Genomic DNA, 12,581 nt, shown 5'->3' on the forward strand with positions numbered 1-12,581 from the left:
CCAAAAAACAAAATTAAATTAAAAATAAGGACAAAATTGAATAGAATTTATAACCAAAATTATATAAATAGAATGGGTGGGAAAACATGAGAGGAAATATATTTAAATTCCTTGTTGGAGAATGAGAGTATAGTAAACTCTTTTTAGGTCTCCTATGTATATTTATGTGTTCTACAAATTTTCTTTAATAATAACAGGAAAGCTTTTTTTTTTTTTTTTTGTGGTTTTTGGGTCACCCCCAGCAGTGCTCAGGGGTTACTCCTGGCTCCATACTCAGAAATCGCTCCTGGCAGGCTCGGGGGACCATATAGAATGCTGGAATTCGAACCGATGACCTTCTGCATGAACTGCAAACGCCTTACCTCCATGCTATCTCTCCGGCCCAAGTCACAGGAAAGCTTTTTAATAATAAAATAACTATTTAATTTGGAAAATAAGCAATCATTTATAATGAAAACACTTCACTTAAAACTAATTAGAAAAACATATAATTGTTTTGTTGTGTGTGTGTGTGTGTGTGTGTGTGTGTGTGTGTGTGTGTGTGTGTGTGTGGTTTTTGGGTCACACCCGGCAGTGCTCAGGGGTTATTCCTGGCTCCAGGCTCAGAAATTGCTCCTGGCAGGCACGGGGACCATATGGGACGCCGGGATTCAAACCGATGACCTCCTGTATGAAGGGCAATGCCTTACCTCCATGCTATCTCTCCGGCCCCATATGATAGCTTTGTTAATGCATTTAAAAGGCTTGTTGCAAATAACCGTAACAATTCCAAACACAAATTAAGTCAAGTAAGGAAAAAAAATCTAAGCAGAGCACATATGACTCACATTCGTAAGTTTTAAGCCCACTCTATATTGTTGGTGTGAGGAAGATGTAGAATTTATTAGCTGCCAGTTGAAAACCCTCAATTTAATGATCCCAAGATGAATGTTTCGCCACATTAGTTAGGCTATTAAAAAAGTCTTCTTTAGTTTTTGCAGGGAAAAAAGTAGCCAACTGTTTCATGTATTGATGCAACTTCTTAAATTGAAAAATTAAATCAGCTGGCACAATCTTTGCTGTTTTATTGCTCTTGTGGAAAATATAAGCCCGGGTAAGTAATATGAAAGTCCCAAAATTGCTTGCCCTTATGTATTAGTACTCTTTTAGTATTTCTCAATATACTGGCTGAATATAAAAAGGGTCCTTTTGATTTTTAAGAAAAAATTTTGACCCTCTTAGAAAAAGACTATTCAACAGAAATTTGTTTATGATCATTTATGAATTTTAAAGAAAAAAGGGTTCTTTAACTGTTTTCTGATATTAACAAACTAGCCAGCTTATCCAGAACCCTAACACATATAAGAATATTTTCTTATCAATTGTTATTTTAGATTTATTGGCATCCCACAGTGGGGAGTAAATATAACTACATGCCTAAGTAATTTATGAACATTTATAACGTTCAATAAAACAATTTGTTCAGGGTCCAGAGATATAGTAGAGGTATAAGTTATTTGCCTTGTATGCAGCTCACTCTGTTGGGTCCTTAGCACCTGATATAGTCTCCCAGAATTTCCAGGAGTGATTCCTAAGCACAGAGCCAGGAGTAAGCCCTGAGTACCAGCAGGTGTGGCCCATGCCACACAAAAGCTGTATTCTATTTTGTAGAAAACAATAAAAATATAAAAATTTTAAAAGTCGGAAAATTCAAGCATTATAAAGCCATTATGTAAGTTTACATTTCTCCAGGTAAAATTAAGCACACAGTGGGTGGGAGTGATAGTACAGTAGTTGGTTAAGGTGCTTGTCTTGCATGCGGCTACCCTGGGTTTGATCTCCAGTATCTCAAATGGTCCTCTGAGCACTGTCAGGAGTTATTCCCAAGTGCAGAGTTGTAAAGCCAGGAGTAATCCTTGAGTTATGCTGGGTGTGAGTCAAAAACAAACCAGAAAGATAATTATGCACATAAGAAGTGATAATTCTTATAATTAAGCACATAAAAAGGATTGAAATTCTGTCATTATAACTTATAAACAGATGACTTATAGTTATGTTTCTTGACCTAGGCCTTTTATTTCACTTACACAATGGCATCAATAAAACTCAATTCACCTGTTTGTTTTGATGAGAAAATACAACAATATATTTAAGTAATATGAGTAATATGACATACTAGGTCTTCAAGGTTGAGAGATACTATTGTTATTATTGTTGACTCACCCCTACTTTTTAATCACAATTTTAATGATATTCATTAGTAAATTATTTGGACATGAGGTAAAGAAAAACTACAGTACACATTTATTGCATAAATAAATTGGGGAAATACTGGGGAATCATTTCTTTTATTGGGAGACTAATTCAATAATAGTATATTTTAGCTTTACCCATATTTCAAGTTCTGGGTAGTCTTTATTTTTCTTTTTCTTTTCCTTTTTTTTTTTGTTTTTTGTTTTTTGGCCACACCCAGTGAGGCTCAAGGGTTACTCCTGGCTATGTGCTCAGAAATGGCTCCTGGCTTGAGGGACCATTTGGGACACTGGGGATTGAACCCAGGTCCATCCTGGGCAGGACCTGCAAGGCAAATATCCTACCACTGTGCTTTCGCTCCAGCCCCCCTGGGTAGTCTTTTAAATTAATGAAAGGGCTTATATGAATGCTTCACCTCTCACTATATTTTGAAAAATGTTAAATCATAACCCTAACAGTATCTGCACCTCATCTTAGTTCTTAGTGTCTTTCAGACTGTCATCATAATTTTTATTATAACATTCCTATACTCTAAATGTTTTGCATATAAGGTGCCAGAACTGAGCATAGTACTTGGCTAAACAGGTTGTTAATAAGTGGTAATAGATGGTTAATAAAAAATAAGTGGTTAATAAATGCTTGGTAATAAATGATACAGCATGGATTAATTCTATTCTTATACATTAATACATTTATAAGATTATTTACAATGAAATCAGTTGATTATATTTATTTGAGAACAGGAGAGAAATTTCAATATCAGTTCATGAGCCTGAAATTATGAGCAAGTATTGAATGAAGCTAAAGAGGAGAAATAAAACTTTTTCTGGGGGCAGAACAATTGTACAGTGGGGAGGGTGTTGGTCTTCCACATGGCCAACCTGGGTTAGATCCCCTGCATCCCATATGGTTCCTTGAGTGTGCCAGGAGTGATCCCTGAGCACAGAACCAAGAGTAAGGCATGAACACAACCAGGTGTGGCCCAGAAAATGACACACCCAAACACACACACATACACACATGCAATAAAACAACATTTTGTGCTCCCCCAATATCCTGTATTGACCTCTATCTAATTAAGTCAGGGAATTGGGGTAAAATGATAGGTCATTTGATTATGAAATTAAAAAATTATGTTTACTTTATCTCCCTTTCAGTCTATTAATTATTTTTTGTGTATGTTTTTTGTTTGTTTGTTTGTTTGTTTTGTATTTTTTGGTTTTTGGGTCACACCCGGTGGTGCTCAGGGGTTACTCCTGGCTGTCTGCTCAGAAATAGCTCCTGGCAGGCACGGGGACCATATGGGACACCGGGATTCGAACCACCCACCTTTGGTCCTGGATCGGCTGCTTGCAAGGCAAACGCCACTGTGCTATCTCTCCGGGCCCTTGTGTATGTTTTTAATCACCATGGAAAGTTTGTAAACTAATGAAGGAAATGCTGAAGAAATGGGAATATCCAATTCTGTGATTGTATTAGTGTAGATCACCAGAATGGACTGAGTGATTCCAGCACCCACTAGTGATAGCTCTAATGAATGTGAACCTGGAGGTATGTGCTGAGCCGTGTAGGAGAAATTGCCATTGCCTTTGCTTTCTCTATTTAGAGAAACTACAAAAATCTCAAAGACTTTCCCCTCCTAAGAAAACTCTTATTAGTGAGAATTTGTTATGTTTGTTATGTTCTCCTTCGGTAGGGTATTGGATTATTTTGCAGATTTATGTAAGTTCAGCCAAAATATAGTACTGCAAAGAGCCCCCCTCCCGGCAGTCCCCATATTTTCCTAAAATAAGTTCAAAATATTTCAAGTTTTTATAAATTTTCTCCCTGGAAGATTTGAAACTCTGAGCACAGAGCTACACCTGCCAGTTCTTGGGGTTGCTTAAACGCCATAAAAACAACAAATTAACTAACTGAACAAACTAACTATAATATTAAGGACAGTGCATCCTAAAACCAAATGCATCCTGAGCCATTTCTTTAATATAGGACATTAAAAGAGCTTCATTCCTCTATTAAGAAAATTTAAAAAAAGAACCATCTCATTTCTGGGAGAATTTTCAAGATGAAAATTTCTTCCTATCATTTAATCTATACAATTTAATAAAGCAGTTTCCTATATTTGTCATGATGAGATCTTTAAGATATTTTTTTGGTTTTGGGGCCACACCCAGTGACACTCAGGGGTTACTCCTGGCTGTGCTCTCAGAAATTGCCTCTGGCTTAGGGGACCATATGGGATGCCTGGGATCAAACCACATGCAAGTCAGCATGTCAGCCACATGCAAGACAAATGCGTTTCCACTGTGCTATCGCTCTGGGCCCTCTTTAAAATATTTTTATGTAGTTCTTGAAAGTTGAAATTAACAAAAGGAGACAATTTCAGGTGCTATGCGTCCCTACTGGATCTAGTTTAAAGCTTAGTGAAATTAAGATGATTATTTTGATCATCTTCCCTTGCTAGAAAACAATTAACAGAGTAAATAAGATCTGCAAAATGCTACTTCTGTATTTTGATGTTTAAACATCAAAATGTTTATGTTTTCATAAGTGTGTGTTCTATTAGTTAATATTAAGAAATATAACTAGATTTTATTGCTAGCCTACATGAAAATATTGCTTGTTTCATTCTCCTCGTTTATTAATTCCAGCATTTTCTAAAATAAACATAAAATATATATTACCAAAGTATTGAATTCCTGGTCTTAGATCATAATGGTGGATAAATAGTCAAATATGCATAATATATTTCAAGAGGCTAAATACAGAGGCTAAAATAACATGAAGAAAATGTCTGAAAAGAAATTGTGGTTTAGGGGCCAGAACAATAGTACAGCGGGTAAGGTATTCCTGGGCACGGTTGCCCCAGTTCCAATCCCCAGCATCCCATATGGTTCCCCCAAGCTTGCCCATGAGCTGCTGGGTATGGCCCCAAAACAAACAAACAAAGAAAAAAATTAAAAGTAAAGAAAGAACTCCTCCTGAGTTTTTTGGTTGTTTGATTTTTGCCCCCCTTTTTCTTTCCTTCTAACAGGACCACATAACTTGAACCTCTTTGTCTCACAGATTATGGGAGAAATAATGGAGGGTACTAAGACCAAACAGTTGTATGAACATTGAGTAGAAATAAAAATGATCAGACTTAAACACCAAATCTAAACCAATGACAACCCAATCTACAACAAGCTAGACACAGAGGGGACCAGTTATACTAGCAGCCCAGGGGGCAAAGGAGGGGGATATGGAATTCATGCTGGGAACAGGGGTGGAGGGAGGACAACATTGGTGGTGGGAATGCCCCTGATTCAATGTCACTATAAACCTAGAATATTACTGTGAAATATTTGTAATCCACTTTGGTCAAAATAAAAATTATTTAATAGAAAAAAAGTAAAGAAAATGTAGTTTAGTAATCCTAGGCACAATTTTTTGTTTAGGGTACACTAAACTAAAACAGAAATAATACTGAGGAAATAATGTAATGAATGCAGAACAGGGGATTCTAGACTTAAGGAAACAACAAAGGCACAGAGAGACAGCGAAAGTGATTAAAAGGGCTGGAGTATGTACTATACATGTAGGCTCCTGGGGTCAATCCCTGGCAATGTGGTCCTCCCAACTATCATCAGTAGAGGGGCCACAAATAAAATAAAACTGCCAAGAAGTCCAACATAAATGAAGATAGTGTAGAAACCAGAGGAATAAAATGATTGAAGAGAAGTTGGAGACAGAAAAATTTTTATAAGCTTTTAGTAGCCTCATGTTTTACACAAATGAACACACCTAGTCAAATTATTAGACAAGGAGTCAAGTCAAACTGTTACTCGGGTCAGACTAAGATGTCTCAAACCTTAGAGGTATTTACTCAGAATTTGCCTGGTAAAGAGAGAAATGCTGTTCTGAAACATACAATGAATCACATATAGTTGTTATATCCCAATGTGGATAAAATGTCATTTTCATAAATGTTACGATCAATTTTTTGTCTTTTCATAAATGTTTAATTAGATAATACTTTAAGAATTTAAATACTATAGTTCTGGAAATAAGTATTCTTTTCCTGCTCAATAAGGTTCAAATTCTGAGAAAAGTGCAAAAACTGAATTTTTATTTTGTGAATGATTTATTTGTAATTGCCACCTGTGGCATAACTAAGCTAGAAATACATCATTAGCATTACTTCCTAATAACAATATTATCAACTGTTTTTTATACTAATATCTTTTTTTAAGCACCATTATTGCAAGCATGTTTGTAGTTGGGTTTCAGTCATAAAAATGAACAACCCCCTTCATCAGTGTAGTTTTGATAGAATTTACAAATTTTCCAGCCAGATAGTAACTGATCTATGAAGTATCTGCACACTCATAGATACACACAATCTTAAACCACTTTAAGATAATAATGATACAGCAGTTACCTAAAAAGCTATATGTTTTCAATTAACTCCCTTAAGGAAAAACCCAAACAACTTTTTCTTATTATTTAAATAATGTTTTAATATTTTATCATTTGCATTCAGAAATATTTGAGAATATACAAAAGTTGAAACTGACTTTTTAGTCAGATTTCTTTCAAGCAGGGACTATAAGTCTATGTTCACCATTTCTCTTTTCTAAATACACTTTGTCACTAGGTATAGCCAAACATGTTTTAATATTCTCACCAGCAACATAAATTTTTTTCAGTATTCGGAGCTAAAAGACAACAAAAACTTGCAAATAAAACCACCTTAGTCTTGAAAATATGCCACAATAGTTAGGAAACTGTAATCTACAGGACTTGGTGTTACCCAAGAAAACTCTTAGATTCATCCCATCTAGTGCACTGCTAGATGCACTCCATATGATGGCAGATAAATGCTGCAATAGTACCTGTCTGCATCCACTGTCACGTCATGCAGCCCTCTCTGGATGGCCTCCCTGGAGCTTGCCGTGTCTGGTATTCGATTCAGACTTCTAGTATACAGGCTGAGGCCTCCATCCGTCATATACCTGGAAACAAATGTTTACTTCATCAAGAGAAAGTAAAACAGTATCATCACTATAATTATCTAAACCAACCAGTCACAATTCCTGATTACCATACAGGTATTATCTATGATCATATCTTCTTTCTAAATATTTGCTCATTAGGAAAAGTAAAATATCCTTTCACGTTTATTGGTAACTCACCCTTTTGATGATAGTCACTTCCCTACTGTAAAGTTTTTCATTTTATCTATCTATCTATCTATCTATCTATCATCTATCTATCTATCATCTATCTATCTATCTTATCTATCTGTCTGTCTATCTATCTATCTATCTATCTATCTATCTATCTATCTATATCTGTAGCTAACAATTTGGAGAGTATACTCAGTGATGATCAGGAGCTACTCCCATCTAAGTGCTCAAAATTCACTTTTAGTAGTGTTCAGGGCACCGTGTGGTTCTGGAGACCAATTTCAAGCATTCTATATGCAATGCAGGTGGTCAGCTATTTGAACAATCTCTTCAGCTCATTATTAGTATTTGAAAAGTTTAACATAGAATATAATTTAATTTTTAATAATTTTATTGTGATCAAAGTGAATTACAGTAATATTTAAGGTACATAGTGACGATGAATTAGGGCCATTCCCAACACCAGTGTTGTCCTCCCTCACCATTGTTCCCAGCATGAATCCCATACCTCCCCCCTTTACCCCATGGGTTGCTAGTGTAACAGGTCTCCTTTGTGTATAGTTTGTTGTAGACTGGGTATAAATTCTAGTGTCATTGACTTTGGGTTTGGTGCTTAAGTCTGATATTTTGCGACTATTATTTCTATTTAATTAAAATTAATAGTGATTAAATAAATATTTAATGCATTAAAATGTATGTAAGTAATAGAAAATGACCAAGCTTAAGATGAATTTACTTAATGAGTAAAATTTATAAAACTTGTCATTATTATAAAATAATAGCCAAAATGTACTAAAGGTTTAATACGTTGCCAAAAAACAGTTATAGCATTATCATCTCTGTTTTAAGGATAAAAAATTTAGAAAATTTTGTCTATGTTCAAGTCTATACACAAAGGTCACTTACTTATAAAAGGTCACTCAGTGAGTCATGACAGAACTGAAAAATCTATTTGAAAATGTGGCAGAAGAAACTATGTCACTCTGCTTGCATTTTTGAAGAGCTGAAGCACTACTACACTGTCCCTTCCATTGCCCATTGCCTACCTGTCCCTTGAGAAATACTCCCTCACCAGCAGAGAACCAGCAACACTACACAGGGATGGAAGACCCTCAAATTCAGTCAAGAAGGAAAAAGTGGACTAGCTCCACTACTCGGTTCTTCTGTGAGCCTGTGATGAATATAATGAAAACCCTGGGGTTGTGGGTATCTTTCTGCACCAGATTGGCCCCAAACAAAGGCTAATCAATCATAGATAAGCACACAGAGTTCAGAGTTCCTTGGCTATGTAGTTTTATATGAGCAGTTTGGTCTTGAGTTCTAGGAGGCCAACGTGTCTTTATAATCAAGTCCTCAATTAGCTAAGCAATTCCAAGATGGTTCTGTGCAGTCTTCAAGAGACCATCTGTGGTGCTAAGATTTGAATTGGAGTCAGCAGGAGACAAGATAAACATCTTAACACATGTGCCCTCTCTCTGGTTGTAATGATGAAAATTGTGACATGTGTTTGCTAAGAAGGCAGGATTGGGAAGTGGGAGGCAATCTTAGATTATTGGTGGAAGGAGTCTGAGATTCATGGTATGTGTGAAATAGGAAACTTGTATAACTGAAGTGTTATGATCACAACAGCATTGTAAATTATGGCACCTAATTATGCTCTATAAGATGTGCTTATTAAAATAATAATTGATTTTTGTGAAAAATTATTATGTTTCAGAAAATCTAACTTGCAGGAGAGAAAAACATATTCTTAGACATGCAGACAATCTTATAGGAGGAGTATATCCTGGATGAGAGCACATGGAGCTTGGGTTTCAAGTCTAACACAATTATTTACTAGATAGATGCATGGACTTGTGGAAGTCATGTAAACTATGTCTTAGTTGTTTTATTTTTATTTTATTTATTCTCTTTTGGTTTGGGGCCACACCTGGTGACACGCAGGGGTTATTCCTGACTATGTGCTCAGAAATTTCTCCTGGCTTATGAGATGCAAGGAATCTAACTGAGGTCCATCCTGGATCAACCGTGTGCAAGACAAATTCCCTATGGCTAAGTGATCGCTCCAGCCCCAGTTGTTTCATTTTTAAAATTAAAATAGTAATCGTGTGTTAATTTCTAGAGTTATGGAGGGTAATAATTTATGTAAAATACATAGGACATTGTTAGAAACAGCTAACATCCATTTTTCATCAGAACATCTACCTTAACTAAAAATTACTATAAATATTAAATATGAAATTAGCAGAAGCCTTAAAATAAGGAATTCATAGATTCCTAATTCTCAATAATTCTAATCCAGACAACTATTTCTTTCCAGTATTAAACATCCTTCTGGTATAACCAATTTACTAAAGGAGAATTGCAAGAAGTTCAAGGAAAATCTTCCTTTTTTAGAAAATTCACTTTGCAGTTATTAAAATACATGTGATTTAAAGTAGACTTGTGATATATTTAAAATATATTGAAAGTAGAATTAAGGCTATAGTCTTAGTCTAACTAGTTATCAGTGACACCAGCATAACTTCAATTTCCACTCTATTGAAGCACTATCTTCGCAGTTTCCTAACACTTCTTTCTGCTGTTGCTTTACTGAGAATTTATTTTTTCAAAAAGACTCATTAGAAGTAAGAAGCCTTCCTCTGACTAATTCCTAATTATTGGCTGATTCACATCCCTAATGTATAAAGTAATTTTAAAAAGAAAAGAAAGAGATAAGCCTCTCTATGCTTCAAGGAGTTTTGAATTCTTAGAATGTTGATTAACTCATTTTCTGAGCTCTACCTCAGTATAAGAAAAAAAATGAAACTTCATTTACATTTATTTTATGATTTGTGTGGTTAGCGTCCCAGCCACTAACACAAGTAAAAGAAAACCACCATCAGAAAATAATTTCATACTTATTTTATGTGAAGGAGCAGTTGGCTTCTTCGGGTTACTGAGTCAGGTTACTAAGCTTTAAGAGATTTTTTACTATAGCACTTAGTGTTATTAATAAAACTAGGGTCCTGCAAAATATAAAAGATTTCTTAATATAGGCACATATGTACTTACATGTACATTTAAGAGGTATATAATTATGAACTCAGCTTCAGCTGTCTTAAAAACAGCATATCTTAGAATGTGATTTTGTATACATTTTGAGATAAAATTTATGTATATACACATTCATTCATGAGATAAATGGGCATCTATAAAGAAAAAGTAATATCTCCAGGATGTTTAACAATAGTAGAAATTAAGTGCTGATCATAGAGGGAAAACACATGATTTTAATATGGACATACTAAAATCTAGTGATCCTTTTTGTCCCTCCACCCATTTCTTTTTTTTTTTTTTTTTTTGGTTTTTGGGCCAAACCCTGTGACGCTCAGGGGTTACTCCTGGCTATGCGCTCAGAAGTTGCTCCTGGCTTCTTGGGGGACCATATGGGACGCCGGGGGATCGAACCGCGGTCCGTCCTAGGCTAGCGCAGGCGAGGCAGGCACCTTACCTCCAGCGCCACCGCCCGGCCCCAGCCTCCACCCATTTCTATTCCCCAAATGCCCTCTTGTCTTTCACAGTCTCCTGTTTCCTATTAAGTTCACACCTTACATCATATCTCTGCTTTGAATGCTACTTTGGCTTTTCAACAACAAACCTTTACATCCCTCTCTGCATTTATAACTACACACATCATAGTTCCTATCTACACAGAGAGAGAGAAAGAGAGAGAGAGAGAGAGAGAGAGAGAGAGAGAGAGAGAGAGAGAGCTACACACAGCCACAAAAAGTTACATGTAAAATGTAAGGAAAAACTGTCAAAGGAAATTAAATTATCTTTAGAAGAAGCTTAATTCTATAAGAGTTTGATTGTGATAGTTTTTCCGTATTGGTCCAAAGATGCAAGATTGAAAGAAACACACACATTATTTGAATTTGAATTTTGTATTCAACTACAATTGTGTTGAACTTTTATTGGCCACATCCAAGGATGCTCAGGAGTTACTCCTGGCTCTGTGCTCAGAAATTATTATTGGTGTGGCTTGGGGAACAATATGGGATAATAGGGATTGAAGCAGGGTCAACTGTGCACAAGGCAAACACCCTGACTGCTATGTTATCGCTCAGGCCCCCAAATTGTATTAAACTTTTTAACCCTTTCTTTCACTTCAAAACTGAGATGAATTAAGTCTCTTGAGTTAAGGAATTAAAAATTGTCATTTATCAGAGATTCACTTTTTGGAATCTGGAATAAACATTCTTTCTTGAGAGCAACAACATTGTTAAATTCTATTACCTGTGACTGTATCAAGAGAACACCTTACAAATGATCCATTAGCCCTGGCTGAACAGAACTAGTGAGTAGGGACTATGAATTAACACTTTTTTTTTTTACTATTTTGTTTTGTTTTGTTTTATGTTTTGGGGCTACACCTGGTGACATTCAGGGGATGCTGCTGGCTATGCACTCGGAAATCACTCCTGGCTCGGGGAACCATAAGGAATGCTGAGGGATCAAACCATCTGTCCTGGATTGGCCATGTGCAAGGCAAATGCCCTACTGCTGTGCTATCGCTATCACTGACACCTTTTAACCTTGGTCTAGTACTTTATTGCCAGATAAAAAACATGCCTCTACTGACATTTAACCCACATTTTCTGTACATGCAAAGAAGACCATTATTGCAGGTACCTCAATTGCAAGTGCTCACCATTCTCTCTTGTGGATATTCATGATTTTCCCTGAAAAGATTTTCCTCAATATGATATATTGTTATATATGCTAAATGCACTTGGCATAAAACCAGAATTCCCTATTCCCATTCCTTTTACAAAACTTACTTCAGAGCCTACGCAGGTCAGATTAACTGCCCAACATGTAATTTGTCTTCTTCCTACTGAAGCCATCTTTTCATTCTTCTGTTCCTGTGAGCTTTGTAAAACAAAATGTCATGCCCAAAGGCTTACAGGAGCAGAAATCTGTATTTTCCCTAGAAACAATACATCTATTTATTTAGTAATTCTGTATCTTTGGCAACTTTATAGAGCATAATCACTTCAAATAATGAGGTTTAATGTGAGTGCTTATGAGCAAAACTGAATCTTTATTCTGTAAGGAATATTAAAAATAAATATACATATATTTAATAAGTACAGTGGTCAGGATATTCACCTGCTTATACACATGACTAATACCTGG

At 35.8% G+C, this 12,581-nt stretch overlaps 1 protein-coding gene across 1 annotated transcript in view; it reads right to left on the reverse strand.

Annotated features, from left to right (window-relative positions):
* NAV3 (neuron navigator 3) overlaps nt 1-12,581 on the reverse strand; it is a 531,493-nt gene that overhangs the window by 116,446 nt on the left and 402,466 nt on the right. Inside the window, exon 12 of the mRNA XM_049783639.1 lies at nt 7,107-7,226. Within this exon, the coding sequence (XP_049639596.1) occupies nt 7,107-7,226 (120 nt within the window). The remainder of the gene's footprint in view (nt 1-7,106; nt 7,227-12,581) is intronic.

Source organism: Suncus etruscus, chromosome 11 (genome assembly GCF_024139225.1).
Source record: "Suncus etruscus isolate mSunEtr1 chromosome 11, mSunEtr1.pri.cur, whole genome shotgun sequence".
Classification (NCBI taxonomy): domain Eukaryota; kingdom Metazoa; phylum Chordata; class Mammalia; order Eulipotyphla; family Soricidae; genus Suncus; species Suncus etruscus.